The following is a 19,272-nucleotide window of genomic DNA, read 5'->3' as shown; positions in this document are numbered from 1 at the left end:
ACATGCGATAAATCCTTTTATTCCAAAATTAAAAATCACAACGTGTCCCTAGGAGGGGAACAACTGAAAACGTGTCCAGTTGTTCCCCTCCTAGGGACATGTTGTGATTTTTAATTTTGGAATAAAAGGATTTATCGCATGTGGCACCGGATTTTACCTTCTTTATATATCTTTGCAAGTGTATGCTGGACACTAATCCGTGAGCCTGGGATTCCTGTGAGTATCAGGTGATATGAGCTAATTATCTTTTTTCAGTCTATTTTATGAGGTAATAACTCTGGAACGCTTCAACAGATCCCAGTGAGGCTGCATGCACACGATGCGTTTTTCATGCGTTTTCTCTGCGGAATTTCCGCAGCGGAAACGCATCAAAAACGCATGGTAATCCGCACCCCATGGTCCCCAATGGCATTCCGCAATGTCAATGCACATGCTGCTGATTTTTCCACAGCGTTTCTGCAGCGCTCATAAATCCGCAGCATGTTCATTAATTTTGCGGAAGCGCCGCCATTGACTTGCATTGAGACGCATATAATCCGTGTCTGTACATTTGTACAAGCGGATAATATGCGTCTCTATGTGCGGATGGTACCCAGTTCTGGAGGAGAGAAGACTCTCACCCAGACCTGGGTACCATTGTATCTGTTAAAAAAGAATGAAATAATAAATAAAGTTATATTTACCTGTCCGGCGGCTTCTCTCTGCTTGCCGGCAGCGCTTATCTTCCAGGACCTGAGATGACGTCGCGGTAATGTGACCGCAGGCTGTCTCGCGAGAGCCCGGCAACCAGGAAGAAGCCAGGATGAGCGCGACAGCACAAGCGGCAGCACACGCGGCGGGGCATCGGAGGTAAGTATAGCTTTTTTTATTTTTACGGTCACACTATATAAAAACAGCATGGATTTATACAGTGTGACCTAGTTGTCAAGCACTTTCCAAGTGATGCTATCGCCTGGAAAGCGCTTGTCAATCTGCATGCGGAAACGCATGTGAATCCGCATGTATTCCGCAGGAAAAACGCATGTACAATCCGCATGCGTTTTTTTCTGGCAAGGGAGATGCAGACATTTTCTGCTTCATTTCTGCATCGTGGGCACATAGCCTGATTCTGAGAATGTTTTCTCGTGACATATTGTCCCTCATGATGGTAGTAAAATTTGTTTGATAAGACTTGTGTTTATTTGTCAAAAAAACTAAAATTCAGTGAAAATTTTGCAATTTTCAAACTTTTAATTTTTATGCTCTTTAATCAGAGATTTGTCACACAAAATACAGGTGCATCTAACTAAATTAGAATATCATCAAAAAGTTAATTTATTTCAGTTCTTCAATACAAAAAGTGAAACTCCTATATTATATAGAGTCATTACAAACAGAGTGATCTATTTCAAGTGTTTATTTCTGTTAACCCCTTTCTGACATGGGATGTATTAATATGTATCTGGGCCTTTTAGGCCAGATAGGTAATAATACGCCCTAGCGATCACCGGGTGTCAGCTGATTCACCCGCACCGCTCCCAGCACATATTAACCCCAAAATGCTGTGATCGAAATCGATCGCAGCATTCTGGGAGCAAGGGGAGGTAAGCGCCGTTACTTACCTCCTCTCCGGTGTCCCGCGCTGTCTCTGCCGGGTCCTGGTGGTTGTCATGGTGACCCGATGTCGTCATGACAACATCCAGGTCACCAAACAGCAGGAAGTTACTTTGATCATGCACAATGCAGGATCAAAGTAACTTCTCCCTGTGCAGCTCTGACAGGCTGTATATAGCATAGAGATGCTGCTGCTGCTCTCTATGCTATACTGCCGCTCAGACTGCAAAAAGTGAAAGTCCCTTAGTGGGACAAAGTGTAAAAGTTAAAGTGTCAGAAAATGAAGAAATTAAAAAAATAATCCCCAAAAAATAAAAATATATTGTACCCATGAATAAATTATTATTCTGAAAAAATAAATAAATAAATAAAACAATAAAAGTACACACATTTGGTATCGCCGCATCCAGAACGACCTGACCTATAAAACTGTCCCGCTAATTAACCCCTTTAGTGAACACTGTTTAAAAAAAAAAACACGAAGCAAAACACAATGCTTTATCATACCGCCAAACAAATAATGGTATAAAACGCGATCAAAAAGACTAATGTAAATAAAAACGGTACAGCTGAAAACGTCATCTTGTCCCGCAAAAAACAAGCTGCCATACAGCTCCATCATCCGAAAAATAAAAAAGTTATAGCTCTCAGAATAAAGCGATCCAAAATTTTTTTTTTCTATAAAATAGTTTTCATTGTGTAAAAGCGCCAAAACATAAAGATATAAATGTGGTACCGCTGTAAACGTACTGACCTGACTAAAGCTGTCTTATCAATCTTGCAACACACGGAACGGCATAAAAAAGCAAAACGCCTCCTGACTTGTTGGTTTTTGTTCTGCCTCCCAAAAATCGGAATAGAAAACGGAACGGCGTAAAAAATAAACCGTAGGGTTAGGGTTGTGTTGGGGTTGGGATTTTTTTCAAAAGTAAAGAAGAAAAAAAAAAAAATAAAAATGGCGACTAGTGAGCACAAGTGCTCGCTACTTGAGTTTGCAAGTACTATGTACTGAGTATCATGGGTGCTCGAGTCTCCGCCCCATATGCTTCGCGGCCAAAAAAACCTTGAGGGGATTGCCTGCCATGCACGAGCGATCTCCGCATGTTTTTTTTGGGTATCTAATAACCATGAAACATGCGGGGCGGGGTCTCGAACATGTCACTCGAGCGCGCGCGATACATAGTGCATACCTGAGTAACCGATGCAAACTCAAGTAGCGAGCACTTGCTCTCAAGACTAATGACAACATTAGGTCATCATATTGAATAAGTTATCAATTTGTGTGTCGTACCTCTGAGTTCAAAATGTTCACTATACACCTTGCTAAAATCCTTGAGGGGTCTAGTTTCCAAAATGGGGTCTCTTGTGGGGGGTTTCCACTGTTTAGGCGCATCAGGGGCTCTCCAAGCGCGAGATGGCGTCCGCTCTCAATTACTGCCAATTTTGCGTTCAAAAAGTCGCACAGTGCTCCTTCCTTTCTGAACCCTGCCGTGCACCCAAAGGCTGCGTGCCCACTATGCGTTTTTCAAGCATTTTTGCCCCGGAATTTCCGCAGCAAAAACGCTTAAAAAACGCTTGGTAATACGTGCCCCATGGTCCCCAATGATAATCCGCATGTGCTGTACACATGCTGCGGAAATTTCCGCTGCGGATTATCATTGCGGAAAAATACGCAGCATGTCCATTAATTTTGTGGACACGCAGCGTAATTGCCGCCATTGACTTGCATTCAATGTGCAGATGGTACCCGGGTCTGGAGAAGAGGAGACTCTCCTCCAGACTCGGGTACCATGGTACCTGTTAAAAAAAGAATTTAAAATAAAAAATAAAGATTATACTTGCCTTCCGATGGCCCCGGTCTCCATAGCGATGCGTCCAGTGTGTTGGGCGGCTCACGATGGTCTAAAAGGACCTTCCATGACGTCATTTAGTCATGTGACAGGTCAAAGCGACCGCTGACGTCAGCGGTCGCGTGACCTGTCACGTAACTAAATGACGTCATGAAAGGTCCTTTCACACCACCGCGGGGTGTACAAGAGACCGGACGCAGCGGAGAAAAGACCAGGGGCCATTTACTTGGTCACACTATATAAATCCATGCCGGTTGCATGGATTTATATAGTGTGACCAAGTTGTCAAGCACTTTTCCAAATGATGCTAAAATCGCTTGGAAAAGCGCTTGATAACCCGCATGCAAAAATGCTTGACAAACGCTTCTACCTGGCAGGAAAAACACATGTAAAATCCGCATGCGTTTTTCCTGCCAGGGAGAAGCGGAAAAAATCTGCAGCATTTCTGCATCGTGGGCACTTACACTGTTTGGCTATTTTCCCCACATATGGGGTATCTGCTTACTCAGGAGAAATTGCAGAACAAATGGTATGGCACAATTTCTCCTGTTACCCTTATAAAAATGCAAAATTGGGGGCTGAAAATTTTATTTTTACGGCTCAATGTTATAAACTTCAGTGAAGCACCTGGGGGTTCATGGTGCTCACCACACATCTAGATAAGTTCCTTGAGGGGTCTGGTTTCCAAAATGGTGTCACTTGTGGGGGGTTTCCATTGTTTAGGCACATCAGGGGCTCTCCAAACGCAACATGGCGTCCGCTAATTATTCAAACAAATTTTACATTCAAAAAGTCAAATGGCGCTCCTTCCCTTCCGAACCCTGCAGTGCGCCCAAACAGTGGTTTGCCCCCACTTATGGGGTATGGGTGTGCTCAGGAGAAATTGCCCAACAAATTTTGGGGTCAATATTTTTTCTCTTACCCTTGCGAAAATAAAAAAAAAATTGGGGTCTAAAATAAAATTTTTGTGAAAAAAGTTAAATGTTCATTTTTTTTTTTCTTTCACATTCCAAAACTTCCTGTGAAGCACCTGAAGGGTTAATAAACTTCTTGAATGTGATTTTGAGCACCTTGAGGGGTGCAGTTTTTAGAATGGTGTCACTTTTGGGTATTTTCTGTCATAAAGGCCCCCCAAAGTCACTTCAAATGTGATGTGCTCCCTAAAAAATGGTTTTGTAAATTTTGCTGGAAAAATTAGAAGTCGCTGGTCAACTCTTAACCCTTATAACTTCCTAACAAAAAAAAAATGTTGGTTTTAAGATTGTGCTGATGTAAAGTAGACATGTGGGAAATGTTATTTATTAACTATTTTGTGTGACATATTTCTCTGATTTAAGGCCATGGAAATTCAAAGTTTGAAAATTATGAAATTTTCACCAAATTAATTTTTCACAAATAAACGCAAGCTAAATCGAAGAAATTTTACCACTATCATGAAGTACAATATGTCACGAAAAAACAGTCTCAAAATCAGTGGGATTTGTTGAAGTGTTACAGAGTTATTACTTCATAAAGTGACAGTGGTCAGAATTCTAAAAATTGGCCTGGTCATTAACATGCAAACCACCCTCGGGGGTTAATGTTGATGATTATGACTTACAGCCAATGAAAACACAAAAGTCATTATCTCAGTAAATTAAAATAATTTAATAAAAAAACACCTGCAAAGGCTTCCTAAGCGTTTAAAAAAGGTCCCTTAGTCTGTTTTAGTAGGCTCCACAATGATGGGGAAGACTTCTGACTTGACAGATGTCCAGGTGCACAAAACCACATTTAAGAAGCGTATTAACCCTTCAGGTGCTTTACAGGAATTAATGGAACGTGGAAAGAAAAAATGAACATTTTAACTTTTTCACAAACATTTTACTTTAGACCTAAATTTTTCATTTTTCACAAAGGTAACAGTTCTCCTGTTACCTTTGTGAAAAATGAAAAATTTATATAATAGACCCCAAAATTTGTTGTGCAATTTATCTTGTGTACGCCGATACTTACAATTAATACAAATTACAAAAAATAACATTTTTACCACCAATATTTTGTTTCAGCCCCAGATTTTACTATTTTGACACTGGAAAATGGGTAAAAATGGCACCTAAATTTACCCCACAATTTCTGCTGAGTGTTGGAATACAGTAATGCTTAGCCACACGGCGGGACCCAAGAGGGAAGGAGCGCTATTTGCCTCCTGGAGCACAGATTTTCCCCCTCAAGTGACCACATTTTGGAAATTATACCCCTTTGGGAATATATCTACAGGTGTAGTGACGATTTTTGACTCCATGGGTGTTTTCCAGAAACAATCAGCAGTGGATGTTGCTGAGTGAAAATTGCAAACTGCTGTTGTAGTGACCAGTACATTGTAGTGACCAGTATGTTCTGCCCAGCTCATGCTTCTGGAGACATGCACCTGTAAATTAGGCAAGCTCTCATTGCTACAAAAATGCCAAATGTGTACGCTAACTGCAGTTTAGGCACACTGGGGCTCAGAAGGGAGGGGGGCATTTGGATTTGGGAGCGCAGAAATCGCTGGATTTCTTTTGGGGGGCGAGGAGCCATTTTGCTTTTCCAGAGCCTTTGTGCTACCCGTAATGTGGAAGGCCCCTATATTTCCACTGACAGATAACGGAGCTGAGTAGGGGCTTTACTTTTGTGGATTCACTTGAAGCTTTTGTTAAGAACATTTTGGATCACATTTATCTTGCGCTCTACGCTGAGCACTGATAACGGGTTTTCCATCTAAATCTCTTAAGTGACGTGATTTAGATGATACCTCAGAGGGATTCATTCACTATAATGAGGTAGCAGAGTTACTCTGGACTCCGTCTGGCCTCTGTTCAGTGGTGTCTTTTTTTTCAGAAGAGCAGAAAACTGTGGCGGACCGTGCTTTTATGCACGCCTAAAAAGACCGACACCGTGGGATCACAGGCCAGATGGCGACCATAGTGCCTCCATCTGATTCATTGCAGGGAATCTTCCGTTGGCGGTTCTGTCTGAATCACGTATTTTAGAGATTTACACGGAAACCCAGCGCAGGATAAATGTGAGCCGAGCCTTACTGCGATCTTTGGGAGGCAGAATGAGTAAATCAACAGCAGGTGAAGAATTGGTTTTATTTATTTTTTATGCCGTTCCTTGTGCGGTATAAGCGATTAGATGACTTTATTATTAGGGTCGGTGCGATTCCAACAATACCAGATTTATATTGGGTTTCTATGTTTGGCTGCTGTTGCACACTAAAACACGCTTTTTTTATTGCAAAAACTAGTTTTTTGCATCTCCCATATTTTGAAAGCTATGATTTTTTGCATATTTCGGCAGACAGTCATGTAAGGGGCGAGTTTACGTTTTTATTGGTACCATTTTCAGGCACATGACATTTTTTGATCGCTTTCGGGAGGCAGAATGAACAAAAAACAGAAATTAAGGATTTTTTTTTTTATGCTGTTCAGCGTGTGATAAAATTAATAAGGCAGCTTTATTCCTCGGGTCAGTACGAATAGTGTTACCACATTTTTATATATATTTTTTTTTACGTTTTGGCGCTTTTACACAACTATTTTATAGAAAAAATAATTATTTTTGCTTCGCTTTATTCTGAGAGCTATAACTTTTTTTATTTTTCCGCTGACGGAGCTGTATGGCGGCTTCTTTTTTGCGGGACAAGATGACGTTTTCAGTGGTACCATATTTATTTACATTCATCTTTTTGATCGCGTTTTTTCCACTTTTTGTTCAGTGGTATGATGATAAAACATCGTTTTTTGCCTGTCTCTTTTTTTTTTTTCCCAACTCACTGGAAAGGACATAAAATTAAAAAGGCAGCCACACTTACCAACACCAGGACACACACAAATGCACTACAGGATGCAGCAGCCCCCATGATAAAGGCCGAGGCAGCCCAGGGGCAAAGTACTGATGAAACAACCTTAGCCTTAACTATGTGCATTTATACTAGGCAACTACCCCCTCCATGACTGGTAGGAGTGTGACTGGTTGTTTCATCAGTGCTTTGCACCCATGCTGCCTCGGCCTTTATCACGGGGTCTGCTGCATCCTGTAGTGCAGGGATGGGGAACCTCAGGCCATTTACGGTCCTTGATTGACCTTTTATCTAGCCCCCGGGCAGATTCATTGGAATCGCAGTACTTGGGCTGGCAGCTGTGTTTTGATAGCCATCGGATCCATTAATTTCCTCTTCTCTGTGTGCACAGTGTTCACTACTGAACGCTGAGGTGCGTGCAATGAAAGATTATGTCCTATTACCAGTGCCAGCGTCCGGACGTACTTTGTGGCAGAGTTAGTGAGCAATCTGTATGGCCCCCGAAGGATAGTATAAATATCCAAATGGCCCTTGGCAGAAAGGAGGTTCCTCGCCCCTGCTGCAGTGCATTACTAATATTGGTAAATATTGCCTTTTTTCTGTGATGTTCTTTGAATTTTATGTCCCTTTCAGTGAGTCATTTTGTTACTAGTAGTTGGATGGGAGGCTAACACAAAAGTGATAACTAAACACAGCAATGTATTTGTACAAACGTAAAAGGAAAAAAGGCTGTGTATCCTGAAATAATAATTAATAAAAAACAATAACATGTATGTACAGTGCCTACAAGTAGTATTCAACCCCCTGCAGATTTAGCTGGTTGACACATGCGGAATTAACTTGGCATTGTGACATTTGTACTGTAGATCAGCCTGGAAGTGGGAAATGCACTGCAGCAAATTTTTTTTTTTTAAACGTAAAAAGTTAATTCAGAGTGTCATTTATTATTCAACCCCTCAAACCACAAGAATTCTGTTTGGTCCCCCTAAAGTATTAAGAAGTAGTTCAGGCACCAAGAATAATGAGCTTCACATGTGTGGATTAAAGATCTCTTTTACCAGCCTTTTCTGACTATTTAAGACCCTCCCCAAACTTGTGAACAGCACTCAGACATGGGAAAGACAAAGGAGCATTCCAAGGCCATCAGAGACAAGATCGTGGAGGGTCACAAGGCTGGCAAGGGGTACAAAACCCTTTCCAAGGAGTTGGGCCTACCTGTCTCCACTGTTGGGAGCATCATCCGTAAGTGGAAGGCTTATGGAACTACTGTTAGCCTTCCACGGCCAGGACAGCCTTTGAAAGTGTCCTCCCGTGCCGAGGCCAGGCTTGTCCGAAGAGTCAAGGCTAACCCAAGGACAACAAGGAAGGAGCTCCGGGAAGATCTCATGGCAGTGGGGACATTGGTTTCAGTCAATACCATAAGTAACGTACTCCACCGCAATGGTCTCCGTTCCAGACGAGCCCGTAAGGTACCTTTACTTTCAAAGCGTCATGTCAAGGCTCGTCTACAGTTTGCTCATGATCACTTGGATGACTCTGAGACAGACTGGTTCAAGGTTCTATGGTCTGATGAGACCAAGATCGAGATCTTTGGTGCCAACCACACACGTGACGTTTGGAGACTGGATGGCACTGCATACGACCCCAAGAATACCATCCCTACAGTCAAGCATGGTGGTGGCAGCATCATGCTGTGGGGCTGTTTCTCTGCCAAGGGGCCTGGCCATCTGGTCCGCATCCATGGGAAGATGGATAGCACGGCCTACCTGGAGATTTTGGCCAAGAACCTCCGCTCCTCCATCAAGGATCTTAAGATGGGTCGTAATTTCATCTTCCAACAAGACAATGACCCAAAGCACACAGCCAAGAAAACCAAGGCCTGGTTCAATAGGGAAAAAGTCAAGGTGTTGGAGTGGCCTAGTCAGTCTCCTGACCTTAACCCAATTGAAAACTTGTGGAAGGAGCTCAAGAATAAAGTCCACATGAGACACCCAAAGAACTTAGATAACTTGGAGAAGATCTGCATGGAGGAGTAGGCCAAGATAACTCCACAGACCTGTGCCGGCCTGATCAGGTCTTATAAAAGACGATTATTAGCTGTAATTGCAAACAAGGGTTATTCCACAAAATATTAAACATAGGGGTTGTATAATAATTGACCCACACTTTTATGTTTAAAATTTAATAAAATTCAACTGAGCAACATAACTTTTTGGTTTGTAAGATTTATGCTTCTGTTCATAAAACCTACTCTCGTTTGCAGTTTGAAGGCTCTAACTTATTTGCATCTTATCAAACCAGCTAAATCTGCAGGGGGTTGAATACTACTTGTAGGCACTGTATGTAGACATCCTCTTTATTTAGTAATACATTGCCGAAAACAAAGGTATAACTTGATAAAATATAAAACCTTTGTATGCCTCCATATGGTTAATGTGTCCACGCATCAATGACTACTTCCCGGGAAGCAGCAGATGATTGTATTGCTTATAAATTCTTATCTACATAGGAGTAATCTAATAGGAGCTATCTTCACACCTTACCTCCTATCCAGCTATGGTGAAGTTATAAACTATGATAAGTGACTGATAATGCTGAACTTTGTGATAGAGCATGGTTGTAGAAGAATAGAAACCACTATATAGAGTCTACACATTAATGCTTTAGTTCGATCCGTAAATATTACTGTATAGGGGCATGTGCTGACTACAGTATAATGGCAACTTAAATGATCGGCTCTTTGCAGGCTAGGACCAAAGTACGCCTTAGGAAAGTCTTTCCTCATTGGGGAAAATCTACTCCTGTTACTGACTTTAATTAAATGCACTGCTGGCCCGGGAGGCAAGTATGTGGTGTTTTGTTTGGATTCAAAAGTGGTTATCCAGCCCTTTTAAATATTTTCCTGTATTTGCACATACTATTAAAAGTTAGCTGTGTTCTCTGACCCCGGTAGGATGGCACAGACACAGGGGCAGTGCCAGTAACGACAGTAATGGGCGCTGACTTTTAATTTTTGATATCCAGCCAATATAAAGCTGGGGCTGTAGCCCACCGCTGTCAGCTTTACCTGTGCTGGTTATCAAAAATAGAGGGGAACTATGCCACTTATTTATTTTTTTTTAATTGTGCAATAAATAATCGCCGACTGGTGAATACTCTCATCAGCCTCACCTTCTCTTGCTGCTATCAGCGAGACCAGGAGTGCACTGATGAGTGGTACTCTCATTAGCCGACTTCTGTGACCAGTGGTAGCCTTTTTACTGCCGGTCACAGCTGCTGGCTCACACACTGTCATCTGTGTTACAGCGTGAGAACTGCAGCGCTCTGACCCGCGGTAACAAACTTACTGCCGATCAGAGCTGGTGTTTCCCACACTGTTACGCAGATGACAGCATGGGAAACGCCGGATGTTAGGGCCCCCCATTCATTTGAATGGTGTTCGGGTAGCATTCTGGTAAGCAGCATAATGTAGGGGCAGAAACCCTGATTCCACCTATGTATCACTTAGTGGGCTGCTTAGTGTAGTCTTAATAAAGTCCAGTTTATCAGCAGGAGATTCACTAGAGGCCTAGTGAACCGTCTGCCATGTGGTCCTACTTATTCATGAGCTCTGTATAACCCTGCCCCCACCACTGATTGGCAACTTTCTGTGTACACTGTGCCAGCTTTCTGCCTATGCAATCAGTGGTGTGGTCGGGTTATATACAGCTCAGCATTCAGAGAACTAGTATATCTGCAGCAGAAAAAATAGGCATTTTATCAAAATGACAGCAAGCTCTATGCTTCTACATTATGGTGCTTTCAGATTACATAGCAAAAACTTGATGACAGATTTCCTTTAAGAAGAAAAGTCTGCAATCACTCTGTGTCTGCAGTCTGCTGAATTGTCACAATGTGTGATGTGCACACTGTCTCGATTCTCCATTTATTCCCTGTGTGGGTGGACAGTCACGTTACCACATATATGTGATTTGCATACTTAGTCACATGCCTACTAGACTTTCCTCTGCTGGAACATTGAGAAGCGGAGGATACTCTAGTGAGCATAAATATGCAAAGAGCATACAAGCGATCACATGCCCAATCACCCGCACACAGAGTGACTGCAGACTTTTCTTCTCAGGCTGGACAAACCCGTTAGTATACAGCCAGTATGCTGTTGCAATGGCTGGAATGAGAGAGAACCCCTCTTGCTTCCTTTGCTCCCTGCAGAGGCCTAACGGGTTCATTACCTACAGGCGGATGCTATGCAAATTGAAATACTTACTATTCTGCAGCATGAGGCTGGAGTTGCACATGTGTTTTTTTTTGTTTGAGCCATTGCATCGAAAAATTTGAATATGAAGGGCCACATTCTTTGCCGGAGAAGATTGTTTTCAGTGATACCATTATTTTTCTTTATGACTTTGTGATTATATGGGTTATGGTACAGGTCTTCTCTTGTACATCAAGTTTTACATAAAACAGCATTTTTAGTGGCCAAATATTATTCCACTATTTTTTCATTCTTTATTTTACTTTTTTTTAAAAAATAAATAAATTTTTTTTAAACTTTTTTATGGACCACCAATCGGCCGTATACAGTAATATACACTACCGTTCAAAAGTTTGGGGTCACCCAGACAATCTTGTGTTTTCCATGAAAACTCATACTTTTATTTATCAAATGAGTTGCAAAATGAATAGAAAATATAGTCCAGACATTGACAAGGTTAGAAATAATGATTTTTATTAGAAAGAATAATTTTCTCCTTCAAACTTTGCTTTCGTCAAAGAATGTTCCCTTTGCAGCAATTACAGCATTGCAGACCTTTGGCATTCTAGCTGTTAATTTGCTGAGGTAATCTTGAGAAATTCCCCCCCATGCTTCCTGAAGCCCCTCCCACAAGTTGGATTGGCTTGATGGGCACTTTTTGCGTACCATACGGTCAAGCTGCTCCCACAACAGCTCAATGGGGTTGAGATCTGGTGACTGCGCTGGCCACTCCATTACAGTTAGAATACCAGCTGCCTGCTTCTTCCCTAAATTGTTCATGCATAATTTGGAGGTGTGCTTTGGGTCATTGTCCTATTGTAGGATGAAATCTGCTCCAATCAAGTGCTGTCCACAGGGTATGGCATGGCGTTGCAAAATGGAGTGATAGCCTTTCTTATTCAAAATCCCATTTACCTTGTACAAATCTCCCACTTTACCAGCACCAAAGCAACTCCAGACCATCACATTACCTCCACCATGCTTGACAGATGGCGTCAGGCACTCCTTCCAGCATCTTTTCAGTTGTTCTGCGTCTCGCAAATGTTCTTCTGTGTGATCCAAACACCTCAAACTTTGATTCGTCTATCCAGAAAACTTTTTTCCAATCTTCCTCTGTCCAATGTCTGTGTTCTTTTGCCCATATTAATCTTTTCCTTTTATTAGCCAGTCTCAGATATGGCTTTTTCTTTGCCACTTTGCCCTGAAGGCCATCATCCCGGAGTCGCCTCTTCACTGTAGACGTTGACACTGGCGTTTTGCATGTACTATTTAATGAATCTGCCAGTTGAGGAGCTGTGAGGCGTCGATTTCTCAAACTAGAGACTCTAATGTACTTGTCTTGTTGCTCAGTTGTGCAGCGGGGCCTCCCACTTCTCTTTCTACTCTGGTTAGAGCCTGTTTGTGCTCTCCTCTGAAGGGAGTAGTACACACTGTTGTAGGAAATCTTCAGTTTCTTGGCAACTTCTCGCATGGAATAGCATTCATTTCTAAGAACAAGAATAGACTGGCGAGTTTCACATGACAGTTCTCTTTTTCTGGCCATTTTGAGAGTTTCATAGCCCAAACAAATGTAATGCTCCAGATTCTCAACTAGCTCAAACGAAGGTCAATTTTATAGCTTCTCAAATCAGCCAAACCGTTTTCAGCAGTGCTAACATACTTGTGCAAGGGTTTTCTAGGGTTTTCTAAACATCCATTAGCCTTCTTACACAGTTAGCAAACGCAATGTACCATTAAAACACTGGAGTGGTGGTTGTTGGAAATTTGCCTCTATACACCTATATAGATATTGCAATAAAAACAAGACGTTTGCAGCTACAATAGTCATTTACCACATTAACAATGTATAGAGTGTATTTCAGATTCATTTAATGTTCGCTTCATTGAAATGTGTGCTTTTCTTTCAGAAATAATGAAATTTCTAAATGACCCCAAACTTTTGAATGGTAGTGTAGTTTTGCAATTAATCCCATATAGTAATTCTGTCCCCCGTCCTGTAATACATTATGTTCCCATCCTGGTCCCCTTCTTGTAACAATTGCACTCATTCTGCTGCTCTTTACATACACATACATACATACACCTGACTTCGCTCCTTACTCTTCCTCCTCCACAGCCGGGATGCTCAGCAACGACGTCATGTGCAGCCAGGACTCCGACGTAAGCTGCTGGCCTCTGATTGGCTAGTGGCTGATATTTTTATTGCGGTGCAGAGAGCTGGTCCCTGCGCCGCAATACATTTCAATGTTCAGTTGAAAACAATCGCGGATGTCGGTGGGCCCCTGGCTCGCTGGGCGCGACTTTCTCAGTGGCCCGAGGGCCGCACAACTGAGCCTCAGGGGCCGCATGTGGTCCACGTGTTTGAGAACCTTGATCTAGGAGAGAAAAGTGAGTTTTTGATGTTGCAGCATTTCTGCACCTATTTGGTAATTAGTATACTTGCACATGCATTTTCGACACTTTGTTTTTTGACTCTCCTTGGTATGTCATGTTTTAAATCAAGCTGCTTTGTTTTTGATAATTTCTGGTATTCGGATATGACCAAACTTAATTGATAGTCATGTGAGGATAATATGCGATTTTTTTTTTTTTTTTGTTTGTTTTTGAACTGGATTTTCTGCATCTAATACAATTCTAAACTCAACATACCCACGAAAGAACTTGACATGTTTCAGATTTCAAACACATGATCAAAGAGAAAATGATGGCTCAGAAATCCGTATAGCGCACCTCAAATGAAGAAAATTAAGTCTAAAAATATGACATTTTTATTGAAACAGAAAAGATACTGACAAACATTAAAAAGGTATAAGAATATACACTGCTCAAAAAATAAAGGGAACACTCAAATAACACATCCTAGATATGAATGAATGAAATATTCTCATTGAATACTTTGCTCTGTACAAAGTTGAATGTGCTGACAACAAAATCACACAAAAATCATCAATGGAAATCAAATTTATTAACCAATGGAGGCCTGGATTTAGAGTCACCCCCAAGTGGAAAAACACACTACAGGCTGATCCAACTTTGATGTAATGTCCTTAAAACAAGTCAAAATGAGGCTCCGTATTGTGTGTGGCCTCCACGTGCCTGTATGACCTCCCTACAACGCCTGGGCATGCTCTTGATGAGGTTGCGGATGGTCTCCTGTGGGATCTCCTCCCAGACCTGGACTAAAGCATCCGCCAACTCCTGGACAGTCTGTGGTGCAACGTGACGTTGGTGGATGGAGCGAGACATGATGTCCCAGATGTTCTCCATCGGATTCAGGTCTGGGGAACGGGCAGGCCAGTCCGTAGCTTCAATGCCTTCATCTTGCAGGAACTGCTGACACACTCCAGCCACATGAGGTCTGGCATTGTCCTGCATTAGGAGGAACCCAGAGCCAACCGCACCAGCATATGGTCTCACAAGGGGGTCTGAGGATCTCATCTCGGTACCTAATGGCAGTTAGGCTACCTCTGGCGAGCACATGGAGGGCTGTGCGACCCTCCAGAGAAATGCCACCCCACACCATTACTGACCCACTGCCAAACCGGTCATTCTGAAGGATGTTGCAGACAGCAGATCGCTCTCCATGGCATCTCCAGACTCTGTCACGTTTGTCACATGTGCTCAGTGTCAACCTGCTGTCATCTGTGAAGAGCACAGGGCGCCAGTGGCGACTTTACCAATCCTGGTGTTCTGTGGCAAATGCCAAGCGTCCTGCACGGTGTTGGGCTGTGAGCACAACCCCCATCTGTGGATGTCGGGCCCTCATACCACCCTCATGGAGTCAGTTTCTAACAGTTTGTGCAGACACATGCACATTTGTGGCCTGCTGGAGGTCATTTTGCAGGGCTCTGGCAGTGCTCCTCCTGTTCCTCCTTGCACAAAGGCGGAGGTAGCGGTCCTGCTGCTGGGTTGTTGCCCTCCTACGGCCCCCTCCACTTCTCCTAGTGTACTGTCCTGTCTCCTGGTAGCGCCTCCAGCCTCTGGACACTACGCTGACAGACACAGCAAACCTTCTTGCCACAGCTCGCATTGATGTGCCATCCTGGATGAGCTGTACTACCTGAGCAACTTCTGTGGGTTGTAGAGTCCGTCTCATGCTACCACGAGTGTGAAAGCACAACCAACTTTCAAAAGTGCCCAAAACATCAGCCAGAAAGCATTGGTACTGAGATGTGGTCTGTGGTCCCCACCTGCAGAACCACTTTTTTATTGAGGGTGTCTTGATAATTGCCAATAATTTCCATCTATTGTCTATTGCATTTGTACAACAGCATGTGAAATTGATTGTCAATCAGTGTTGCTTCTTAAGCGGACAGTTTGATTTCACAGAAGTTTGATTTGCTTGGAGTTAAACAACAGAATATAAGTGTTTCCTTTATTTTTTGAGCAGTGTACAAACAATTAGGGGAAAGGATAAAATAATCCAACAAGAATAAACCTGAAAATCTGGTGCCCTCACAGCACTACAGCAGTCCCGGTAAGATATGCTGTATCTTCAGCGTGGAGCAATGATCCTCCGGTCTGGTACAAAATAGATGTGTTCTGGGGCGTGTATCTCCACTAAGCAGTCTTACCATGCACTGCTCTGCACACTTTCTATAGTCTGTAATGATCGGGCTGATTAATTTCATTAGGACATGAAAATCTTGCTTGTCTGTAGAACAATGGGGCTGTGGTGCCTTAGCAGCTCTCGATGACGTTACACAGCACTTGAGATGTTTTATTACAGGTGCCCAAGCCCTGCAAGTCACAGTAACTTTCATTGATGTTGTGTATTGGCTACTTCTCTATAGCCGCTCAAAAATTAGATTTATAAAACAAGTGTGATTTAAAGGGCTAATCCAGCCAAACAGTCATGGATTATCTTTAGCATATAGGGGGCCCATACCTGCAGTTTGCTGTATAAATTAGCAGACAGCAAGTGCTGAAAGGGGAGACAAGCATGGGAGCATTGGCCTAGAATATTCATGACTAGTGGGCTCCTATATGATCGGAGAGTACAAGGGGACCTCAAACACACTGGAAAATCCTCCAAGACTCCAACACAAGGTGCGGCCTTGTTAGATTTGCATTTGGCTGCGCACAATATACACTGCTCAAAAAAATAAAGGGAACACTCAAATAACACATCCTAGATCTGAATGAATGAAATATTCTCATTGAATACTCAGCCCTCCGAAGAAATGCCACAGAACACCAGGATTGGTAAAGTCGCCACTAGCACCCTGTGCTCTTCATAGATGACAGCAGGTTCACACTGAGCACATGTGACAGACATGACAGTCTGGAGACGCCGTGTAGAGCGATCTGCTGCCTGCAAGATCCTTCAGCATGACCGGTTTGGCAGTGGGTCAGTAATGGTGTGGGGTGGCATTTCTTTGGAGGGCTGCACAGCCCTCCATGTGCTCGCCAGAGGTAGCCTGACTACCATTAGGTACTGAGATGAGATCCTCAGACCCCCTGTGAGGCCATATGCTGGTGCAGTTGGTCCTGGGTTCCTCCTAATGGAGGACAATGCCAGATCTCATGTGGCTGGAGTGTGTCAGCAATTCCTGCCAGATGAAGGCATTGAAGCTATGGACTGGCCCGCCTGTTCCCCAGACCTGAATCCGATTGAGCACATCTGGGACATCATGTCTCGCTCCATCCACCAATGTCACGTTGCACCACAGACTGTCCAGGAGTTGGCGGATGCTTTAGTCCAGGTCTGGGAGGAGATCCCACAGGAGACCATCCGCAACCTCATCAGGAGCATGCCCAGGCGTTGTAGGGAGGTCATACAGGCACGTGGAGGCCACACACAATACTGAGCCTCATTTTGACTTGTTTTAAGGACATTACATCAAAGTTGGATCAGCCTGTAGTGTGTTTTTCCACTTCAATTTTGGGGGTGACTCCAAATCCAGGCCTCCATTGGTTAATAAATTTGATTTCCATTGATGATTTTTGTGTGATTTTGTTGTCAGCACATTCATCTTTGTACAGAACAAAGTATTCAATGAGAACATTTCATTCATTTAGATCTTAGATGTGTTATTTGAGTGTTCCCTTTATTTTTTGAAGCGTGTATGTTATGTTACCCTATGCTTTCTGTCCACATTATTTATTACATTTCAAGAGGCCAAGAGATAATAGAAATTATTAAAAGAAAACTGCTATACATTGTATGAAACTGGGATCTGTCACTGTCTGTTCTTGCAATCTTTGGCTTGTGTAGTTTTGGCTTCAGGCCTAGAAAGCCAATTAGTAGGATGTTTACATTGATCTCTGAATTTTACTTCCTAGGAAATAGGGAGGGGGGCTATGTTTGACCAATTCAATGTCACTGGACAGTCGTTTTAAAGGGCACCTGCATACTGAGAGCTGGTTTAGATGATATGTGCTTCGGAAACATTTAATTATTCATTAACTTTCAGAGGGGAACCTTCCAAGCGCCCATCACCTGCTCTAATGGCTCGTCTATAAGGCAAAGAATTCATATGGCTTCAGATGAGAATATTGTTAAAAATGGCAATAATGCAATATACTATTATCATCCTTTGGTAGCGGTAACTACCATCTTCTTCCCTATTAAGACAAAAAAGAAAGAAATGGATCTTGGATGTACAGACCAAAAGTTTGGGGACACCTCATTTAAAGATTTTTCTGTATTTTCATGACTATGAAAATTGTACATTCACACTGAAGGCATCAAAACTATGAATTAACACATGTGGAATTATATACTTAACAAAAAAGTGTGAAACAACTGAAAATATGTCTTATATTCTAGGTTCTTCAAAGTAGCCACCTTTTGCTTTAATGACTGCTTTGCACACTCTTGGCATTCTCTTGATGAGCTTCAAGAGGTAGTCACCGGAAATGATTTTCACTTCACAGGTGAGCCCTGTCAGGTTTAATAAGTAGGATTTCTTGCCTTATAAATGGGGTTGGGACCATCAGTTGTGTTGTGCAGAAGTCTGGTGGATACACAGCTGATAGTCCTACTGAATAGACTGTTAGCTGCTTTTTTTCTTGCCATAATACAAATTCTAACAGTCTATTCAGTAGGACTATCAGCTGTGTATCCACCTGACTTCTGCACAACACAACTGATGGTCCCAACCCCATTTATAAGGCAAGAAATCCCACTTATTAAACCTGACAGGGCACACCTGTGAAGTGAAAACCATTTCCGGTGACTACCTCTTGAAGCTCATCAAGAGAATGCCAAGAGTGTGCAAAGCAGTCATCAAAGCAAAAGGTGGCTACTTTGAAGAACCTAGAATATAAGACATATTTTCAGTTGTTTCACACTTTTTTGTTAAGTATATAATTCCACATGTGTTAATTCATAGTTTTGATGCCTTCAGTGTGAATGTACAATTTTCATAGTCATGAAAATACAGAAAAATCTGTAAATGAGAAGGCGTGTCCAAACTTTTGGTCTGTACTGTATGTGTTGGTCTGAGCTCTATGTAGGACAGGAGTTGCCTATTGTACACCCATGTCAGTCATGCTGTATTTTATTCATTGTTTCTCTGTATCTTTTTCATTCAGTTCTATGTCCTGGGTCCAATACTATTCCCCTTGCGTTTCCTACTGGCTGCCATCTTCCTCTTTCTAATGTGGCCAATTGCTGCTCTGCGCGTAGCTGGGATGACCAAGGAAGATCTCAGCCACCCAATAAGATACAGACGCACGTAAGTTCAAAGCTATTCATAGTAGGTATAGTGGCAGAATATAGTGGTATATGTCCTCATTATGGAATG

General features: G+C 42.5%; 1 protein-coding gene across 3 annotated transcripts in view; it reads left to right on the top strand.

Moving 5' to 3' along the window:
• Positions 1–19,272, top strand: part of LPCAT4 (lysophosphatidylcholine acyltransferase 4) — a 77,468-nt gene that overhangs the window by 35,260 nt on the left and 22,936 nt on the right. For all 3 annotated transcript variants that reach the window (XM_073671382.1, XM_073671372.1, XM_073671363.1), the window contains exon 2: positions 19,061–19,203. In XM_073671382.1, the coding sequence (XP_073527483.1) occupies positions 19,127–19,203 (77 nt within the window). In that variant the 5' untranslated portion in view covers positions 19,061–19,126. The remainder of the gene's footprint in view (positions 1–19,060; positions 19,204–19,272) is intronic.

The sequence above is a fragment of the Phyllobates terribilis genome, unplaced genomic scaffold (genome assembly GCF_046119375.1).
Source record: "Phyllobates terribilis strain yellow unplaced genomic scaffold, ASM4611937v1 Scaffold_1__5_contigs__length_1240528914, whole genome shotgun sequence".
Lineage (NCBI taxonomy): Eukaryota > Metazoa > Chordata > Amphibia > Anura > Dendrobatidae > Phyllobates > Phyllobates terribilis.
Note: the sequence above shows the minus strand (reverse complement) of the source record. Positions and strands in the feature narration are given on the sequence as shown.